This window comes from Porites lutea, chromosome 12 (assembly GCF_958299795.1).
Source record: "Porites lutea chromosome 12, jaPorLute2.1, whole genome shotgun sequence".
Taxonomy (NCBI): domain Eukaryota; kingdom Metazoa; phylum Cnidaria; class Anthozoa; order Scleractinia; family Poritidae; genus Porites; species Porites lutea.
In genome coordinates this window covers 15,319,421-15,340,228 of record NC_133212.1, presented here as the reverse complement: position 1 = coordinate 15,340,228, position 20,808 = coordinate 15,319,421, and the positions used below count along the sequence as shown (strand labels likewise).

The following is a 20,808-nucleotide window of genomic DNA, read 5'->3' as shown; positions in this document are numbered from 1 at the left end:
ATTATTCAGTCCTCTTGTTTAGCGAAAAGGCTTTATTTTTCACTAAAGTTACTAGCTGTGATAATAACGTACTTACATAAAACTGCCTGTGCATTAAAAACGTCTTTAATGGCTATTCACCTAGCGAATACATATATTAGATGACGTGTAAATTTCCAAATTGGGCTTCAAATACAACGCATATCGAATCCCCTTAAACCAACTGATTAAACGCACCACTGTCTTTTCACGGCAACACAATATCCAGTAAGTGGAACAGATCAGTATTAGCTCTTTTTTAGTATTTCCATTAACATTAAATGTATAGTAACCTTCTGAATTTTGAAATAAAATAAAGTGAAAAACAAATCCTGCATGTACTAGCATAACAGGGTATAGTGGCGGTCTTGATTATCTCTCTCTCTGTTTTCCTATGGACTGGGGATATTAAACCTTGCGTGCAGTTCTTATGGGAAAGCTATTGGTAAAATCACTGATACCAATATTTATTTTACTTCGGGAAAGATTTTAAAATGTCATAAAGTCGAGTTTGCTTACAAGGAGAAGTTGTTAATGTATCGACCAAATTCATCTTGTGCAATCATGTTCCTATCATATTCCCCCCAGGGGTTCTCCTGGGAATTCTTGGTGGGGATGTGCCGCCCGGTTCTCCAAATCCTGACCCTATTTCAGACCAAAAAAATGTCATTTTCCACACCCCTTTTCAGACCTGCAGGTGGTTACAAAACGCAGCATTAAATTTTTACATAAAACAGAAATCATGTCATGTCATCATTACTGAGATGAAAACTGCAGCAAAAAAAGCCATTTCGAATTCATGTTACACTTTCTTTCTTACTCGTTTGGATTGAAACGACGGACTACGTTGATACACAACCGTAGTTCCTTTGTTAACCATACCCCATTTCAGACCAAAATGGACAAAATCTATATATACCCCTTTCAAGACCAAAACGGCGCAAAAACCCCACCCTTTGGGGGTGGCACATACCTATATGGCTTATATAAGGGAGTCTCCCCCGGGAATGTTCCTATCTGTTTCCTCACCTATTTGTTTCATTAAGCTCAGATATTATAGGGGGAACGTTGGTGCTGATCACGGTTAGTATAGTTTGTAAAATAATTAAGATAGTACGCGCGCTCTGATTGGCCGAGAGGAGTGTTTGCATGAGAGTATCAGTAAACACGGTTGTGGCGTCAAGATGTTTTGCTTTTTGCGCGCTTATGAGGCAAGCACGCATTTGAAAAAGTTTTCCAGTTCAAAACTCGACAAGTTTATTTTATTTACCCATTCCTTCGTCGGTTGAAATTTTTACCAACAAGCCATGTGAATTTTTTTTTTCGCTTAAGCTGACATTTTGAGCGATAAAAATCCGTATTTTGGAAAGCATCTTTTTGCGAAATAAGAACTTATTACGCTTGCAAGACCTCGCGACTGGTAAGAATTTCGCTTTTTATCAGTGCCATATTAAAGAGTTTTGCGTTTTTTCTGGGGAATGTTATTTATAAAAGCAATAGAAAATGTTTTCCGTGTTTGCATATAGCCTGATATAAACATGAGAGGGGTTGGGAGAATTCGAGACAGTTATGCAAACCCGAGACGAAGGCTATGCAAACACGGAAAACATTTTCTATTGCTGAAAAAGTGATGGCAACAATAGTCTTATTCTGTATTGCGATTTTTAAATTTATTTTGTGTAGGCTTCCAGTCGAACAAAAGCAATTTTGATTACAGTAAACCTTCCTCCGTTCCTTTCGTCCGCGTGAAGTTAAGGCAGTGAAATGTTCTGTAATGAGAGCAGTTATGTGAAACTTTCTCTTTTGAAACAGGAAGGGAAGGAAAGGTGTTATCTGGTCTAGGTACATGTCTGCTACGCTCGTTGCGTGTAAATCGCGAGGGCGTCTCCTAACTATATAACAATCTATTTTAACTTCTCAGACAGTCTCTCGTTAGCGTCCGTCTCCTTTATGCGACCACTTTAGTTTGTAAAGCACCAAAGTTTTGTCAGTAAAAAAAAAGAACCCTTGCAAACAACCATCTCTTAATAAGTTCTTCCGCGACCACTTTTTTTATGAAATACTTTATAAGAATTTCATTCCTGATTGTTTTAAACCTCTTGTAATTAAGCGACCATCTGACGCATGGTCGGCTTTCATTGTTCGCTGTAGCTGTCTTTCTATGTCTTTGATCAAAGACAACAAGGAACTACACATATCGTAACATGAAATTTTAAAATCTTCTTTCAAAATGAAGGTGTTTCTTGACTTCTTGATGATGTTTCATTTCGTAAGCAACCACTGAATCTTCGCATTTGGGGTGGTTACTTATGAGCGGAATAACCTGCGATCAGGCGTTTTTTTTTTTTTAAAGTAGACATAATACTGATGAGGGCATAATCGCAGGCTAGACCGGAAGTTGACGTTTTTTCTCCTTTAGTGGTCCGACTCGATGACGTCATACAGGAGGGTAATAGGGACCTTAAGCAAGGACCACGACCACGGCAGTGAAAAAGTCGGTAAAAAAATATTTGCGTTCTTTCAAACTTATTATAATCGCGTCTATTTGGACCCGCTCAATATGTCAAATGCAGGCCACTTTTCCTGGAGTTGAATTCTTAAGGATTTTATTCAGGTTCAAAAAGATAAAGGAAAATTCGTCGTCGTATGTTCACGTCCTACATAAAACGTGAAATTAGGAGGTTTAACGTCGTAGTCGTGCAGTGGAAGTCAAACCGTGAAGTCAAGGAAATGTGTCAGTACTAAAAACCGTGATGCACGTGCAGAGCCTGTTGTTTTGATCATTAAACCTATTGGTTTTTTTAAGTCGTCGTTGTGGTCGTCGTCGTATAGTTGCTTAAACTCTCTAATAAATAAATCAACGTCGTCCCCAGGGCGCTTTTACCTGGCTTTGGAGGTGGAAATGAATAGATAAGTAAGTAGAATCTTTCAAATTTTGTGTCAGAAAACCGGGTGTAGTCAAGCAAGAATAATTGTTTGTCATTTTATTTTCTTCATATAATAATGTATTCACCCTTGTGAAGTAGAGGAATTACGCGTAAGCAGATCGAGGAAAGATGTTATCGGCCGAGTTGGATAACAGCCTCAGAGATCTGCATATAATTCTTTTGGCATCAAACGGAAACCGAGTTCAATAATTGTTTTATGATTCCTTCCCGATAGGCTGATTATAAACTCTTAAAAACCTTTCTTCCTCTTAAACTTTCTTCAAAACATTTGTCCATTTCTCGACACGACGGTTTCAGGACGTAAAACGAAGTTTTTTCTATCAGCTTTTTCGCAAAAAGTAGATGCAGCCCATCGAGCAATATTTTTGGCACTATTCTTGCATTTCTTCAGTTTTAGTCAGAAATCCAGAAAGTAGCCTGCTATTTCCGTCGCTATTGATACTTTAGTTTGTGTGGGTGCTGAAGAAAGGAATGATATAAGTGACCACAGCTGGGCTTTGTTTTCCTTTTTCTATAATTAGCGATGTTTAAGGGAAAAAGTGACAAAGAAAACAAAAGGAATAGATGAGAGGAAATATGGAACTTTGGGGGAATAAAGCATTTTAAAACCTGCCTCAGTTGTAGTCACTTTAAAAAGTTTGCTTGAATGTAGACTAATCCTAAATCTTCAGACTATATTCCAGTTACGATTTAATACTGCGGATTAGTTTGTGTGTTCGATAATTAGTAACGTTTACAAGAAAAACATATAAACAAAGAAAAAAAAAGGGAAAAAGAGCCAATAGTGAAGCAAGAGAAAATTGTCATAATGCATGAGAAAAATCATAATATAGATTTATTCGATTCAATTACATAACTTTCATATTTAATATAAGGGACCACAGGTTTGCTTTCGGACTATTTCCTACAACAGGGTGTATCCCCCGAGGATAACACTAGAAGACTGATTCCTTGTTTCGCCAACAAGTTTTTCGGTAACGCAAAATGCTTCCCTCTAACAGGTTAGTGAATTGGAAAAAATGTTGATTTTATATCAGCTGGTTCGAGTGTGTGTAGTGTCAGTGTTTCTAAATTTGGTTAACCAATTTCTCCAAAAATGACCCTGTTAGTAAAGAAATTCACGAACCCTCTATTGACTTTAATTCGTCCGTTAAAAGTACTTCAATCATATTTATCGATAACTCTGGTACACTGTTGGGTCCAATTTTAGGACTAACTTCGCATGAAGTAAAACGTGGTGTCAAACATGTTTCCATAAGAAAAGGTGGCAATTAAAACTGGAACGTTCGCATTTTTAACGTAAAACCAAACTTACGATGACATTAATTTTGTAATAGGCTGAGGTTTCTTTGCAACTGCTACGTAACTAAAAAAAATACTAGTGCATATTTGATAATATGCATGTTACTGTAAAGCGCCAGTAAGCTGTTGCCATCTCTTCATTACTTTCAGTAGTTATTTCGTTATTACTTACAGTAGACAGAGAAGTAAAAATTTTATATCGTTTCATAATTCATTTTTCAATGTGGCCAGCAACAGTAAATGACTATAATTTTTTGGTTTATTATGTGCGATTGTTTTGTCCCTTTTTTTGTCAGCTATTGGTCCTGTACCAAGTCCTTTTGACTGTTATCTGGCCAACCGTGGACTTAAGACACTTCACCTGAGAATGAGGCAACATCAAGTCAATGCTACAGCTGTTGCAAGATTCCTGGAGAAAAACCCCAGGGTAGAGAGGGTGATATACCCTGGTAAGACTACTGGAGTATTCATGCCTTACTACGATACAGGGTTTATGTTGGTGAGAGACTGACAGAGATGGGGCATACTTCTCTCTATGAGGGTCTTTTGGTTTGACACCCTTCCCACTCACCCCTTTGTGAAATTCCAGTATAGTTTCATGCCCTACTTTTCTACGACATTTGGCCTCTATGTTCCCTGCAACCCCCCCCCCCCCCCCCTCCACTTTCCCTTAGAATTTCAAACAAGTCCCTATGGGGTGGGTATGGAAAATTTTCGGAACCAGACAATCAGAAGGACTCCCCAGATCTTGGTAGTGACACGTCATCAGTATGGAATTTCGACGCTCGTTCCTCAGACGGCATTTCACCTGGAAATCAGTGGTTGCGTGGCGAAATGGCAGCTGTTTACTCAGGCTACACAATTATTGAAAATTATATGGTGAGAAAACCAAACAAAGAAAAGGCATTAAGGAATTTTTAGAAGAAATTAGTACGTATTTAAGTCATTTGGCACTAATGTGTGACTGTTTCACGATTTAGGCCTTGAATCATATCCACAACATGAACTTGCTAAGAAACAGATGACAGGCTTTGGTGGAATGGTTACCTTCTTCATCAAGGGAGATTTGGAAAATGCCAAACAATTTTTTAAATCGTCCAAGGTATATTTCTGTTATTTACTGTTGTTACTAGAGCGTAGCAATAGTAAAAGGAAAGGGAGTGCAACCGAGATTGATGCAACGAAACGCTCTTGCCCAGTGCTGTGCTTTGGATAAGACAAAGTTAGTGTGACATGATAGAAGGTCAAAGCGTACGTGATCAGATTGCGTTCTTTGTATTCCATTTATCGTTATTGAAAGGCCAAAGGACTGCTACCTACAACGTGCCACGCGTGCATAATTATAGCAACTTGGAGATGAATTGTGCGCTCCTTTGGTTGCCCGAAATAATAGAAGCCTGATTGTTGTCATGTTGGTTTTTCTTATTATTTATAATATATTCATGTCGTGATTACCCTTAATATTCAACAGCCATAAATTCGCCCCGCTCCTTTGCAACAATATACCCTTCTCTAGTAGCCACACTTACTCTGCAATTAGCACCTTCTTCCGAGCAGGGTGTCATAAAAGCCTTCCTTCTCCAGAAAATCTCCGCCCATATCTGTAGTTAGTCTTTTCTTATCTTGAATACTGGCAGTCCTCTGCAGCAAGATAAACCCCCTATCAGACAAATCTTGTTATCCATAATTGGTAAAAGCCTTTTATAAGCCCCTTCCTCTTTCAATTAACAACCCCTCTCTAATAAAAGTACCAACAGCCTTTGGAAATCAAATTTTATGATGATCAATGCATCCCCGCTTTGGTTGAAGCTTAATACTCACCCCCTGCCCGCCTCCTCCTCAATTAGCTACCAATCTCTTTAAAGTATTTGGTTTGGAAGTCACATTAAGCCCCTGTTTTTCATCCCCAATTCACAAGGATAATATTCCTGTACATTCGTAACCTCGTCCCCAGAACTTTTCCCACCCGTTTTAAGGGAAAAGCCCTGGGGACGAGGCTGGTACATTCCTGGACGACTACGAGAGTGAGATTTTCTCAGTACTTATTAAGTAGTGCGCGAGCTTGATCCAGCATCATTTTAACGGGCAAACGTGATAGCCGTCTTCATTGTACTACGGGTCTTAGGATAATGTTGTGGTAGCGAGAACAAGTTTTCAAATGCTAGAAGTTTTATCATTTAGCGCGGATCTGGAGAGGGCTTTACCTCTTTCAATAATAATAACTTTTTTGGTGGAAACAAGTAAAATGACGCTTTTCAGGGTGTCTTTTTAACTCTTCGTTTTAGCCCCGATATCTACATACCAATTCTCCAGATTGATCTCCATACATTTCCTTAAATAAATAGTTGAGAGAATTTGAAAAAAAGATCAAATTCTGATCAATTTGTTAATTCTCACAGACTTTGAGACTCTGCTCTTTACAGTGTATGGATATTGTGAGGAGAAAATTGATGTTGGTCACTATTTGGACTTAAAGGGTTAAGTCAAATCACGTGGTCATCGTCGTCGTCCTCGAATCTGAAGGTCTCTAATATCGATCCTTTTTAATTTCAGTTGTTTACTCTTGCTAAGAGTTTAGGAGGATTTGAAAGTTTAACGGAACTACCGTAAGTGTTTCATTTAGTTTTGTGACCACTAAAGAACATTTTATAGCATGTCACTGTTAAAATGGCCCCTTGTAATGTCAGCTTTGAAGTTGCAGTTGAAAAATGCATTTTGGAGAAGATAACTTACAAAATGTAGCGTGATTAACAAAGAGTCAGTCATGTGATTTATTTGTGTTTGAAACTAGATACATTTTGTTTCAAAAGTCTCTCACATACAAGTAAGATTCAGACTCTAGCTAGATATTGGTAGGTCTAAGGAGAGGAAATATGACACTTCCCTAAAGAACATCTTACTAGAGAGTGAAAACGGTCTTTCAATAAACGTCTTAGTCAAGTTCAGCCACTTACAGTGAATCTAGATGTGTTTTTTTTTACATCAAGAGTGTTGTTGTATAGCAAACTGGCTCTAGCTTTGTGGTTTAAGAAGCTTGTAGAAAGTATTTCCGCGCAGTTTCATTGCAGAAGCGTAAATGATTAATATAAGCAGGAAATAGTTCGCGTTCGCTCAGAAATGGACATGTGGACATCTATTCGCGTCCTCCATAAACGCATGAGGGAGTTTCACGCCGTACACTGTACTTGTGTAGTGGCCGTCAAAGAAATATGTACTAAAAAGCGTGATGCACTTACAGAGCTGTTGTTTTACTTATAAAACCAATTGTTTTTTCAAGTCGTCGTTGTCATGGTTACTTAAGCTCCCTTTTTTTCTGGTCAGTGATCGGTTGTGATCCTGTTATACATTGTTTTCCATGACTTTGCAGAGGTTTAGGTGCGATATGTATGCCTTTGAAGAGCCATTTGGGCCTTCCCAAACTAACCTTTAGACTTTCTATCGCTAAACAGACAAGTCACTTGATATTTCAGGGCAATTATGACTCATGCATCAGTCCCAAAAGAGCAGAGGGAAGTCCTGGGAATATCAGACACACCGGTGAGTTGTACAAACGAAAAGGAATCTAGCCTGTGTTAACTTTCGCAAAGACTTCTGGAACGTCGTAAAAACATAACAACTTTCTTTAATTTTCCAGACATGTTTCGACGGTACATCCGTCATCTTCAGTGTTACGTATTTTGAAATCGCCGTTGAATGTAAAGCGCGCGCGATCTTACAAAGTTCGTTACATTGCGTTGTCAATATTGCGTACTAAAACAAAAAAAAATTAAATGAGTGACGACTGAGAAGTACCCAACGTAAGGGATTTTAAAGAAGAACTTAGGTGTTTCCTGGGGCTCGACTCAGAAATAATTCCAGAAATCTTTGCGAAAGGTAAAGTGGGCCCAGCTTGATTCTCGTTTCTAAAGTTTTGCTTTAGTTTCGAAGTTAAAGTATACATATTTTCTATTTATTTATCTATTTATTTATTTATTCAATCAGTTCCACCCCGTGGTGCGGAACACACAACAAAGCGGGGCTCCAATTTAAGTGTGTCCTTACAGATAACCCACCCAGCCCAGGAGAGGTTGGCCACACCTACCGGGATCTAAGTCCCCTACTCTTTTCGAACAGCAGTGTGAGTTCTTTTGCGTCCCACAAGAACCAGATAAGTGAAAGTGCTGTGAAGCGGGACGTACAGTTTTTCGTCCTTATCCGGGAAGAGTAGAACTTGAGTCTAATCGATTGCAGATGTCATCGCAAGGGCAGCACTTTCTCCTCAGTTATTTAAACACCCTGAGAGTTGTTTCGGCTGGGGTTTGAGCCCGCGACCTCCTGCTCAGCAGACCGGCGCTCTCCCAACTTAGCTAACCAGGCGGCGGACCTTTTGCAGAAAATGATAGTATGCAAAAAGCAATGTACCTTGCCTCATACTAGGTTTTGCGGTGGAGATATTTCTGATTTTAGTGGTTGTTGTCTTTCTCGATTTCTATTTCTTGCCGAAGGTGTTACTGAAGAAAAGTTAACTGTATTGTTAATTTTCAACCACTGACTCGGACGGTGGTTGCTTATGTTTCTTAAAAAACTTTTTCGCCTACATTTCTTTTTTAGCTGTTAGCACATTCACTCGTCGAATTACTAGTTTTAGCGTTGACCCCGAAGACCACTGAGACTGCCATTCGAAGTCTAGTATGAGCCAGTGGTCTGTCTGTGGTTCATCGACCGTATGTTCTCGATAGCTTGTTGCTGAGGAAGTTAGAGTTGACGGTTCTCTGTCAATTTTAATAGTGAACTAGTGAACTACTTGACAGGGAAGCTGCCTGGCTGATCATGATCATTGCATTGTATTTTAGATACGTTTGTCTGTGGGCTTAGAGGACACTGAGGATTTAATTGAAGATTTGGATCAAGCCTTAAAGAACGCGGTAGGTGGAAAGAATTGTTAGGTGTCCTGTATTGGTTGCTCGAGCTACATGTTCACATGGGTAATTACGACCAAGTTAATACACACACAGGTCTTCCATGCTCTGAAAACGTTCACTTGGACGGCAAAATACAAGCTTTACATGTAACTTCCCACTGATCTTCAAAGCGAACTAATATGAGAATGAAAATATTGCATCCGTTAAGGTTCACTTTAATTTGGTGTTTGTGTGTTGTTTCTTACTTATCATAGAGCCTTACGGTCTCGTTTTGGCCAGTTCTTCCTTTACCTAAAATGTTACCTGAAACAAACGAAGAACGAGAACACTTTCAAGAGCCTGGGCGCCCTAACGAACAAAGTCATCAAATTTACCTGTTCTTTGAAGTGGGCACTTGGTGATCAATTGTACCTAGGTCAAGTTAAGCAGGAAAGGTTTTGACTGGAGGAAATAAAATTGCGACTTCAGACATTTCTCCACTGAATTGGAGGCTCATTTTATGAAAGAGCAGTTAGAAATCAAGCCTCATTTTACACATGAGTTTCTATAAAAAGAAAATGATTTTGTTGTGTTACTCCTTTCCTGAATGAGTTGTTTTTGTTACAATGGTCATTTCTTTTTAAAACAAACTCCAAGCAACCAAGCAACCTCCTTTTTTTCCTGCAGGTACCGGAATGTCTTCTTTAGCCGGAGAAATAAACTTTTTAATCATGAAAATTGAATGGCAGCAAGGTAAACAAATGATGTTGACTAAGTTTGAATTAGGGAAAGCCTTTGTTAGGGCTTGTCTTATAGGTGTGTAGGTCAAAAGTACAGTGGTCATAAAACACGGTGTATATATCCCATGTAACCACACGTGAAGTTTCCTAGAATAGCCATGCCTTGGGGATTGACAAAGTCGACCGAAACATTGTGTTGCAAGCATAATATTGTTCATGGTCAAATTAAGAAGAAAAACCGTCTGACTATCGTAATAAGAAACCACTACATCTTCGTATTTGGCTTATGGGCATTTTGCAATCAAAAATAACTTGTAAATGTTTTATAAATGGAAAATATATTCTGACCTCAAGTATCTGAGTTTGATACTTCAAACCCTTGAAAAAACCCAAATCCCATGAAAACTGTAAGTCGTTCTGCGCAAGGCATCATGGGAAGAGAGGACACGAGCGTTCTGAACCGGTGGGGGCATGAGGCTATAAGGCGATAGATAAAAAAGGAGGATAATTTTGCCTGGAAATGAAGCTGATAAAAAATATGAAATGCAAATCAATTAAAAGAGATTTTGAAGATGATACGGATTTTAGTAGTCTACTATACCTATGAAGATCTCTAATTTACTATTTGCTCTAGCAATTTGAGAACGTAACATTGTAAAAGTGATTTTTTACTTGTTTGGTTTTTAGGTTGTGTAATGACTGCCTCTCTGCTTATTTTACTGATTCCTGTATTTACCCGACTGAGATAGACGTATTTATAAATTCAATAAATGAAGTCATGGACAGTCATTTACGTTGTTCAGTGTATGCGTATTTCTTTTTACGTGGCTCGAACCTAGGAGGTACTTAGTGAAATAGGTACTTCAGGACTGCATGTGCCCCCAGGTAATTAAAAAACGGAGAGGATGAAAAAATACTGTGTTTCACCTGCTGTAGAGAAAAGTTGTTACGTTCTCTCCTTGAAAGTTAAAAAGTCGACCACTGCTTTTCGTTTACCCTCCAGTGTCAGCCATGTTATGAAGAAGCTGATGTGAGAGGAGGTGAGCGGTGACATTAGCTTTGATTTCCAGCATGAATGTTCTTCATGCCTACTGGGATTGACAAAACCTGGGGACATTCGCTTTCAACTAACTACTTGGACGCAGCCAAGCCATAGACTCGGCGAGTATGGGGTTGGGTGCACAAGCTTTTGCTGTGACAGTCAAGGTTTTTACGTGGTAGTCAAGTCTTTTATGCTTCTTTTAAAAATAGTTTTGATTTTTAACGGCTATATATAAACTAGAGTGATCAAATGTTGGCTCATCTTTTTAGCTGTAAGGTATAGAGTAATTTTTGAATTTTTTGAATTTTGCGCGCAGAATGAATGAAGTTATTTCCCCAAACGTTGTGTTCTTAAATCTGTTTCAGAGAAAGTTGCTCCATGTACCAATAGGTGTGAGGTACATATAAATGCTCTCTTTTTCCAATCTTTTGAATTTGCCTCTCAGTACACGAGGTCCCAATTTTTTGTTAAACGTTTTAAGACTTAAAGTCAAGTTGGAAAGATCGGCGTTTTCGAAATCATTCTGTCAATTTTGGGATAGTTTTAGAAAAATGCGAAGTTTTTGAGGATGATACTCTTGACTGCCTGAGTGTGTGAAAAACTCAGAAGACCATTTTACAGTTTCGCGCTGAGTGCCCTGGCCTTTGGATAGGGGCGAGGCTGGAAGAGACCTTGTTTTTTTTTTACAAATCGTCCTGTTTTCACATGCAAATGAGCCTGTTCACGGGCTTGTTTATATGAAAATAACACGATGTGCAGATAAATAGCAGTTAAGTTTGTAACAAAACAAGGTCGCCTCCAGCCTCACATTACTTCAAAAGCCTGGGCACTGGGCACACAACTGTAAGAATAGCCCATTCTTATTTTCCCCTCCTGATAACTCACAAAGGATTGCTGTGACAATTAAGTGCTATCAACTAATGTGATGATAGTTGCTGGTTCTTTAAATTTCTTTGCAACGGTTTAAAGTTTATTAATGAACAAGTAAATGGTTATTTATTATTAATGGAGCTCCGCTCTTAGGCGTGGTAAAATCTATATATTAAGGCTTGTTCATGTTGTTCGCTGCAAGATTTTCTGGCTCACTTCATTTTTCTGTGTTAGCGTCTTTGATTTCTATAAAGGAAAAGGAATCAGTTGCCGTTAGTTCAACACTAAGGTGAAAACTGACGATAAGGCTGAATTGAAGCTATTATTTAATAAAACAGCCAAACCCTTTTTTAATACCGACACTAAGGAGCCCATATGAAGTGACCGTATTTACGGGGTGTTCCGTGGACTATGTCCTCGGAGACACTCAAAAGTCGCTCATTTGTCCCTAAATCCTCTATTAAGATCCCCGGGGGGCTTATTTTTTAAAGCACTTTTGATGGGGGGGGGGTGCTTAAAAGAGAGGGGGGGGCTTATTTAATTTAGCGAAATGTATCAACGGGAGAAAATGATAATGGTAATAATTCTCCACAGAGAACGAGAGCGTAAAGTTGAAAAAGTTCTGCACATGATCATGAAGTCTGACGTCATGTGGCCGAAGACCAAAAACAACATGAATTACCAGCCTTAATACACCATAACTGATCAGTCCACGGAATAAGGATGGAGGGGAGGGAGGGGGGCTTATTAACTTTCCTCCTCTGAAATGGGGGTGGGGGGAGTTGCCTCATTTGAGAGGGGGGCTTAATAGAGGATTTACGGTAATCAAAAACAGTTTGTATGTGTAACCAAATGGTGACGAGTGAAATTAGGGAATTATTTCACGCGCGTTTTGTGACATCCTAATAATTTCTCCACCCTTTAGGAGAGGGAAGTTATATGTATTAGGATTTGGACAAAACGCACGTGAAATAATTCTCTTATTTCTCGCAGCATATGATTTGATTACCTATTTAGTAATATCGTAGGTGACGAATTACGATTGCAGTTGTGGATTTTTGACATGTCTATTCTGGTTTTATCGCATCGATCGGAGAACTCCACGCTCTCAAAAGTTTAGAGCTTAACTTTGGCTGAATTTTAGAATTTTCAGAATGTCTCGACAAAATACCTGTTAGAATCTGGCCTTCTTGATGTGTGTTTATGTTTTCCAAAGCGTGCTTTTCATGCCCTGACATCTTCATTCATAAAATTTAAAAACTTCGTCGCCATCTTGGAACTGAGACGTACGGAAGGTTGCCATGGCGATTTTGTAATTTTAAGCATGAAATTACAAATTAGTAATAGCATGATTTGTAGTGATATTTGCCATAAATACCAGGAGTGATATTTCGAAATTGTTCTACGTAATTTCACGAGCCGTTAATCGAGTGAAATTTGAGACAATTTTGAAATATCATGTACAAATCATGCTATTATTTGTTTATACTACTACCCGCAAAGGTTTTGTAATCTCCACATGAAGGTATTTCAAATTATTAAGCTGAAATACCACTGCTCTAAGCCAATCAAATTGCAGAAATCTCTCATGTAGTAGTATAAACCCTGAAATTTCGCTCCAAAATTAAGGAGTAATTCGTCACTCATGATATTATTTGTATAACACATTTATTGCCAGCTGCGTTAACTGTGACATGCATGCCGTGGAAACTTTTTTATTGTCAAAAAAGTAAGTTGAGAGAGGCCGGATTAGCAAGGTTAACTTTCCAAGAGAATATGTTGATCGGACAAAAGAAAAGTGCCCGTTGTCCACATTAACTCGAGTTCGTAGAGTACAATTTAGAGAAAATGTTCGGGATTTCCTAAGGGTTTGATCAAAATGTTAAACGCTAAAAGATTTAAAAAATACATTTAAAAAACATTTAAAAAAGTGAACGACGTTTCCGCTCTACGTTACGCCGTTATCAAGTTGAAAAGTGAAAAAGTTCAAGGTGTAAAACGAATATATAAAATTTGAAAAAATACATAAAATATTTGCGGATCCAATGGGTATAATTCCCAAGGTAAGAAACACAATAAGAGAAATAAAAAAAATTTACAAAGAAAACTGACTGTAATAACTGAGGTGTCTGTTTAGTCGGGTTCCACTGTGTATGTCGGTATGTATATATCGGGATTGAAGATTATAGGATACTTACTGACAACTATTTAACACAACAGATGCGGCCTTTACACTGGGACATTCCGTAGATTTTCCTTTCATTTTGATCACATACGTACTTGCAGGTACCTCCGATACCGTGGTATATGTAGCAACCAAGAGGTGGATTATCAACTAGAAATTAATAGCACCACACGATGATCAGACTATTAACCTAACGGTACCAGTTAGACCAGACTCGTACCCAGTCGCTATTTAAGTGTTTCTTGGGGTGAGAGAAGACTGGGGATTAGGTTGAGGCGTGCGCAGGGTCTCATGGGAAGAGAAGAAGGAAAAATAGCCCATGAGACCCTGAGCGCCTCAACCTAATCCCCAGTCTTCTCTCACCCCAAAAAACACTTAAATAGCGACTGGGTACGAGTCTGCTTCTAGACTGTATAAATAGCATAGAGAGGAGAAGTCGTTAGATCACGTTGCCTTGGTTGTCATGGTTTCTGGGTCTCAACAAACCGTGGTCCTGCTGATATGACAGAAAATAGCGAAAAGGTTAACATGTCTTATTTTCCTATGCATGATCACACTCAGGAACAAAACGGCAGCCCATACTTTTCTTCCATCGTTTGACAATGCAAATGGCCGTCTCTGTCAAGAAAGATTGTTGTGATCCAGAAATTTTGCTGCCATGTTAACCTGACGTCGCCTTTCTCCTCTCTATTACTTGTATTTTTATGTCTAAAAAATGTTATTGGGGTCGTTATTGCTTTTTGCGCAGAAATAATTTAAGACCGAGATGTCACAAGTAAGAAAAAGATCACATCATGTTCTATTTTTAGGTTGTGTGTAAAATGTCCTCATTTGGAAAAGATGATGCTTTTGATTGGCAGACTGAAACTCGTAAAGTGCTCATTGCTTGTCGTAATTTGGTTGGTTGCTAAGCCTAAAGTCCTGTTACAAAAAAAAATCAGTGAATGGCGGTGGGGACGAGGCTGGGTCGTTAAATCGCGCAACATGTACAGATGTTGTTACAAAAAGTAGAACCACTCTCTACTTTCTGCAACAAATGTTTGCAACCATCGAGAACCTGATTTGTTGCAAGACAAGTTTGAAGGTGGGTGATGACAAGCAAAATCGCTATTTAACTCGTTTTGCAGCAATGTTGAAAAACAAGTTGTACGTTTTTGTTGCATGGCCGTTTTACCACCGAGTTAAGCTCCGAATGTATGACTTTGTACAGCATGATTAAACGTATACCGTGGACTTGAACTTGACGAACTCAACTTACTGGGCTGTTTGAAGCACCACCTAGCACCGAATGCTGTAACTGTTTCATCCCAGCAGCATGCTCTGTTAAGACATTCCTCCTTTGTTATCCCATAATATCCACATTCCACACGTTCAGATGGAGCCACGGGACAAAGTCCATCAGGAAGATCTGTACAGATTTTAACATCCGTATACCCTTTATTAACCAGTGATGATTCTTAACAAAATAATAGTACGTATTTATAGTGGAGCTCTCGCGCAACGGAGCACCATGGGTAAGAAAATTCGGTTATCCATGCATCCAAGAGATTTTGGTTCTGAGAAAATCGTTCGTACGTACTTGCGTACGTCCCCCGCTCATGTAAGCGGATATTAAGTGTCTTACCCTACATCCATGTTATGATCAATTAACAGCTGTGAACTGTCATAGAAAACCCGCTGACCAGTCACACATGACTGTATGGCGAGCTTAGTTGCACAACTGTGAGGAAACATGTTTTTTATAGTTTTCCGCAGACAAGTGAAGGTATTCAAGTGATCGCAGGCTCAGAAAAAATTACTTTTGAAAGACAGTTTTATAAATCTATATATAATTTGTCTTTATCTTATTGTATCACGTTGCATTGCATTGTATTCTACATCTATTGTATGGTACTGTAACAAAAGGAACATCTTTGGGTTGCTATTAATGCAAATTTATCTTCAATTGTTTCAAAAGGAAAAAAAACTTTTAACTGGAAAATATTTGCTCCTGGTTACGAAGCCGTCCAATCAATTTTCCTTCCTCAAGGAAATGTTAAGCGTCAGGAGCTCATAACCTTAAGCGTAAGTTTGTGACGTGTTTCGAAAACTTGCGAGTATGCAGGCTTTTAGTCGCAAAAACGCGATCACCAAACTTTTTTACAGGGCCTCTCTTAGCTGCACTGTCACCTAATCAAGGCTTACTCGTGTGTCTTTTAACGTAGCAGTACTTTGCGTTTGGATCGCTTTCATCCCAGCAACAGCCTCTCCTCAAGCAGGTTTGTTTATCGATTCCCAGCCATCCACATTCACAACGGTTTTGAGATTGCACGTCACACGGAGGGGCTGTAAGTTACAAAACACAAGATAATTAAAAAAATGCAAAGCTTGTTAACGCTGTACCTTACGTTCCATTGATCAGGTTATTTATTCTCATAACCTTTTCTCTTAAATATGGATCAAGATTGTTAAGAGAAAATTGATGTTGGTCACTATTACGGGGACATGGGAATTTTTTTTCAGGGGGGGTTAAATGAGCACATCATGTTGCACCACTTTCACGCATAACCAAGGTGGAAACACAATACATTATTATTTCAAGTATCTTGGCTAAATGAACGGTGCTTACTATGGGTTTAAACTTTCCTTTTGTTAAGAAACCGCCCTTTCAGAACTTTTCCATGGAGCAATTTGGTTTTTGATATTCTGTACTATTCAAGGATAAAGAAGGTATATTTGCAAGTGGGACTACTCGGACCGGGGCACCTGGAAGAAGATTATCCAATCACGACTTTTTTTCGAAAACAAAAGATTCTTAAGTTTTTTTTTGCTACGGACCAATAACATTCATGAATCTGATAGCTGTTTCCTGAGAGGTCAGGTAAGTTCAAGTAGTTGTAAAGTTTTTAACGGTTGCATAGTTGAACCTTGACAGGAGCAGACCTTGATTTTCATTGGTCCGTTTGCAAACATAAATCTTTGTTTTTTAAAAACGTTGTGAGTGGATAATATTCTTTAAAGTGCCTCGGTTCGAGATAGACCCCTAGCCCCAAAGGGGTACGGGTCATGGGATGTTGACCTGTGGCCTTGAGGGCGAAGAGTCTAATTGTTTTTGTTTCACCCTGCTAGTCGCACAAAAAGCAATTATAAAGGTAAGAAATACTTCTTAAAAAATATTTGGGAAAGTAATTGACCAAGCTCGATTGCGCAAAATTTGCATAATAAAAATTCACTTAACCGACACGTTTCTGAAACACGTGATAGAAAAGCAAAGCTTGTGAAAATTCTTTCGTTCGCTCATTCAGAGGTGAAGTCGGTGGAAATCCAACCAAAACTGTTCTTAAAAGCAACAACAAAAACCTTTACAATAGTGCAATGACCCACAATACTTTCATGAACTGCAAGGACTGAAACAAAAGTGATTTAGAACTAGATAATGGTTCACTACCTTTACCCTCGGACGTGACGCAAATTCATACTCCCACCTTGGTACAAGGGGGAGGGGGAATGGACCCCTTCCCCGGAGTTTGCGGTATTTCGAAACGATTTTACCTTTAGCGAAAAGCCTTTGATTTTCTTAACAAGACGAGGTATATTTTATGGGTGGTTGTGCTGCTGGAGAAATGTCACGTCAACAACAATGGTCGCCACCTTGGCCGCCATCTTGGATTTTACCAAGAATTAGAAATCAGGTTAAAAGCGCGAGAAAAACTACTAGTACATGATTTTAGCCGCAAGATTTACTTTTATTGTTAAAAGAAGTTAAAAAAAAAACTTGTATAACCATAGAAACTGACCATCACTGAACTTGTCTCAAAATTTGCGCGAGGGATGAACGAACAGCTACTGAAAACGTCAGGTGCTGATGTTTAATCTTCTAAGAAAAAACTCAGAAAAACCTCCTTGTACGTCCGAGGGTTAATACAGTTACACAAGCCTCCAATTAACTTTTAACGTAAAAATAATATTATCTTTCATGCTAATATCCGTACCTTGGGCCATTTTATCTGCGTTTTTGCCTTTTGCAAAAATTCTGTCTACAGGAGTTTTCTCTTTCTAAAAACAATAATTTCTACGTACTAAGTGTTAAGGATTATTTCTTGGGCCTTTTTTCTAAAAGAATTGTTTGTAAGAGCGAACCGGAAGTGCATTTTTACCGGAAATTGCGTTACGCGCGGGAAGATTGATTGACAGTTTCAAATAAAAGTCCCCGGATTTAGGGGAGGAGCGCTTACGCCATAGAAAAAAATCTTGTGTGGATGTTTGTCTTTTTTTACGGGATTTTTTCAATGGGAACTCTGGACTTGTTTAGGAAGAGGACTGAGAAAATTTAGGAACCTAAGGAGAAACACTAAGTAAATCCTGAGATCCTCTTGAGATGAGGTCGTATGGCTAGTTTTTAAGAAAAAAGCCTTTAAAGGTCTACTTTCCAGTTCCCTTTTTAGGTGATCGGTCACTATATATCGCGATATGCTACGCAATAAACGATTTGTAGAAGGTAAAATGAAAAATTAAATTTGGCGTAAAACATTGTGAGGCATTCATTTAACTCTTCCTTCTACATCTCTTGTATAACTGTTTTGAATTTTGCCGTATCTGGAAATAATTCTATAATAATAAATGTGACAATATACTGAAAACACTGATCGAAAAAAGGTTATTTGTTTTGAATTGATGGTAACCGTTAAATCGAAACCATGTTAAATGCTTGTAATTTCGTCTAGTAAAACAAGTTAACTTACAACTAAATATCTCCATTCCATACTCCGTTGCTGTTTTAGTCTTTTCTGGAATGTAATTGTCTAGCAAGTTATCTAGAAACTAATTTGAAAGCTCGACAAAACGCGAAGCGGCCGTCATTGGCCGAATTTCGCCACTCGAGGACTATTACTTATAGCCCCCTAGTTGCGCAGGTAATTAAAATGCAGGATTTGCATTAGTCTACTAGTTGGGTGATACTAGAAAGAGTTATAATGCTTTAAATAAAATGTTCACAAACTTACGTGGGCCGCGTTTTGAGTTGAAGCAAAAGAGGGCATCTTGATGAGTACTGTCCCAACAACAGCCTTTCTTCTCACATGTTCCTTGATCTATTCCAAACCATCCACATTCATTCCGATTTTTGGGTTTGATATCGCAGATATCTAATAAGAAATGAAACAAGTTACTCAAATCAATACACGAAATAAAGATCTCAGTCTTTCTTAAAAAACTGCAATGGCAATAAGGCCCGTCACCCCGGCCAATTTGTTGAATGTTTTTGTAAGCTTTTTTAGACCCAACCGTGCCAACGTTCAAAATAGTCGACAATCGACATTTAACCGACGTCATCGCTAGTTTCCGCGCGAAATGACGTCTGAGGAACGAGCCTCGTTAATTTCATACTGATCAAGTGTCACAACCCAGATGTGAGCAGTGTTTTTAACTGGTCGTGCCACGTGGGAAATTTTCTACAACCAATCAGAAGCACTACCCAGATTTGGGAAGTGACACGTCATCAGTATGGAGTTTTTGCGTTTGTTCCCCAGACGTCATTTCGCGGGAAAATCAACAGTGGCGTTGCGGAATGTCGGCTTTTTTCTTGGGCTGCCTTCAAAAGCAATCACCGTCATAGTAAACTGACCAATGGAAACGTCGCATTAAGGGCTGCGCACCGCAATTCACGAATCTGAATCTGCAGAAAAAAACGTTATCAGTGTAAGGAATGGGAGCAGAGAAAAAAAAGGTTTATATTTTTGGCGGTATCCAGGAGATTGCCGTGCGCATGTGACTGGAAGCTGTTCAGTGCGCGAGGGGCACAACGTACTGTATCTTCAATACTCGTGACATTAGTTGGGACAGTGGGGATATTTTCTGCGCCCTCAAAGTCGGTTTTTGCGAGTTGGCATCACAAAAGCAAAAAAATCAACATTGGGAAGAAAGAGCACAACTTTTTGTCGGAATCATGGGTACTGCACGGGTATCCCATCTTACTGTGACGAGAATTGTTGCTGGAAAATCTAAGTTTATCACAATACGAAAGCTCAGTTTAACTATAAAGACGAAATTTTCTGATTAGCGGTTTCAAGGACTGCTTACACGGGCGAGGTCGATAGCTACATCGCTTCAAGTATGGCAATCTAAGACAGTCTTGAAATCTTGATTTTACGCTGTGGATTCCGATTCCCGATTCCCGATTCCCGGTAAAAAAGAGGCTGTGGAGTTTAGAACAATAATTACACCAATACCAAAGAAAGAAAGAAATGTTCATGCTTATATAATATAACAACGCTACGAGTTCTGTTCCAATGTTCATTTCCAACGCAACTGAACAATGACATACAGGATCGTTTCATGGCAAAAAGGCAAATTGATAACGTTAAGGCGTGTAATTTTTTTTATTTTCGTTCTGTTCCGTTCCAGTTGTTCCAGTCGCATAAGTGTTTTATAGATGTTTTTGAAATACTTTCTTCCTTTATTGTGACGCACAATAAATGTATTATAATTAATGTAACTCCAAGTGTATGTGTTTCGTTTGCTTTAATTTGTTTCCCAGATACGTTTTTGCCCAGAAACTGCTAAATTAATCCGTAGCTCAAGTTACATATTCTTAGACTAGAAAACCTTGCTTAAAATTTTGCTTATTCCTGGGTTAAACTTAACGATCTTTCGAGGAACCGGGCCTTAAGGGCTTTGAGGTGGGATTTTACGGTGTACGTATTTACTGGGGATTAGTCACTATATTTACCTTGGTCGTTTAGAGATGGCATACATGTGACAATGAGCGCTGCACCAAAGATGTAGATGACTGACTGAAATATTCCTTTCATTTTTCGTAGCTGTTAACATAACAAAAGAAATAACC

General features: G+C 38.8%; 2 protein-coding genes across 2 annotated transcripts; one reads left to right on the top strand and one right to left on the bottom strand.

Moving 5' to 3' along the window:
- The first annotated feature begins 995 nt into the window (after positions 1-995).
- Positions 996-7,884, top strand: LOC140953765 (cystathionine gamma-lyase-like). Its single transcript, XM_073403155.1, has 6 exons — positions 996-1,101; positions 3,842-3,967; positions 4,565-4,717; positions 5,249-5,370; positions 6,822-6,874; positions 7,739-7,884. The coding sequence occupies exons 1-6, from the start codon at positions 996-998 to the stop codon at positions 7,842-7,844; spliced, it is 666 nt and encodes a 221-aa protein (XP_073259256.1). The 3' UTR covers positions 7,845-7,884.
- Positions 7,885-11,851: 3,967 nt separating this feature from the next.
- Positions 11,852-20,808, bottom strand: LOC140921396 (uncharacterized). The gene is made up of 6 exons (XM_073371395.1): positions 20,692-20,808; positions 18,968-19,108; positions 16,170-16,310; positions 15,244-15,393; positions 13,999-14,135; positions 11,852-12,046 (listed from the first exon to the last, which is right to left on the bottom strand). Exons 1-5 carry the CDS (start codon positions 20,771-20,773, stop codon positions 14,005-14,007), a joined length of 645 nt encoding a protein of 214 aa, XP_073227496.1. The 5' UTR covers positions 20,774-20,808; the 3' UTR covers positions 11,852-12,046; positions 13,999-14,004.

Bases quoted from the DNA above. Each gene is read 5' to 3' on its own strand.
- LOC140953765 (XM_073403155.1), top strand. From the start codon at position 996: ATGGCTTATATAAGGGAGTCTCCCCCGGGAATGTTCCTATCTGTTTCC. The intron at 5,371-6,821 runs GTATATTTCTGT...TTTTAATTTCAG, and splicing joins AATTTTTTAAATCGTCCAAG to TTGTTTACTCTTGCTAAGAG. The intron at 6,875-7,738 runs GTAAGTGTTTCA...TTGATATTTCAG, and splicing joins GAAAGTTTAACGGAACTACC to GGCAATTATGACTCATGCAT.
- LOC140921396 (XM_073371395.1), bottom strand. From the start codon at position 20,773: ATGAAAGGAATATTTCAGTCAGTCATCTACATCTTTGGTGCAGCGCTC. The intron at 19,109-20,691 runs GTAAATATAGTG...ATTTCTTATTAG, and splicing joins GCCATCTCTAAACGACCAAG to ATATCTGCGATATCAAACCC. The intron at 16,311-18,967 runs GTAAGTTTGTGA...TGTAACTTACAG, and splicing joins CAACTCAAAACGCGGCCCAC to CCCCTCCGTGTGACGTGCAA.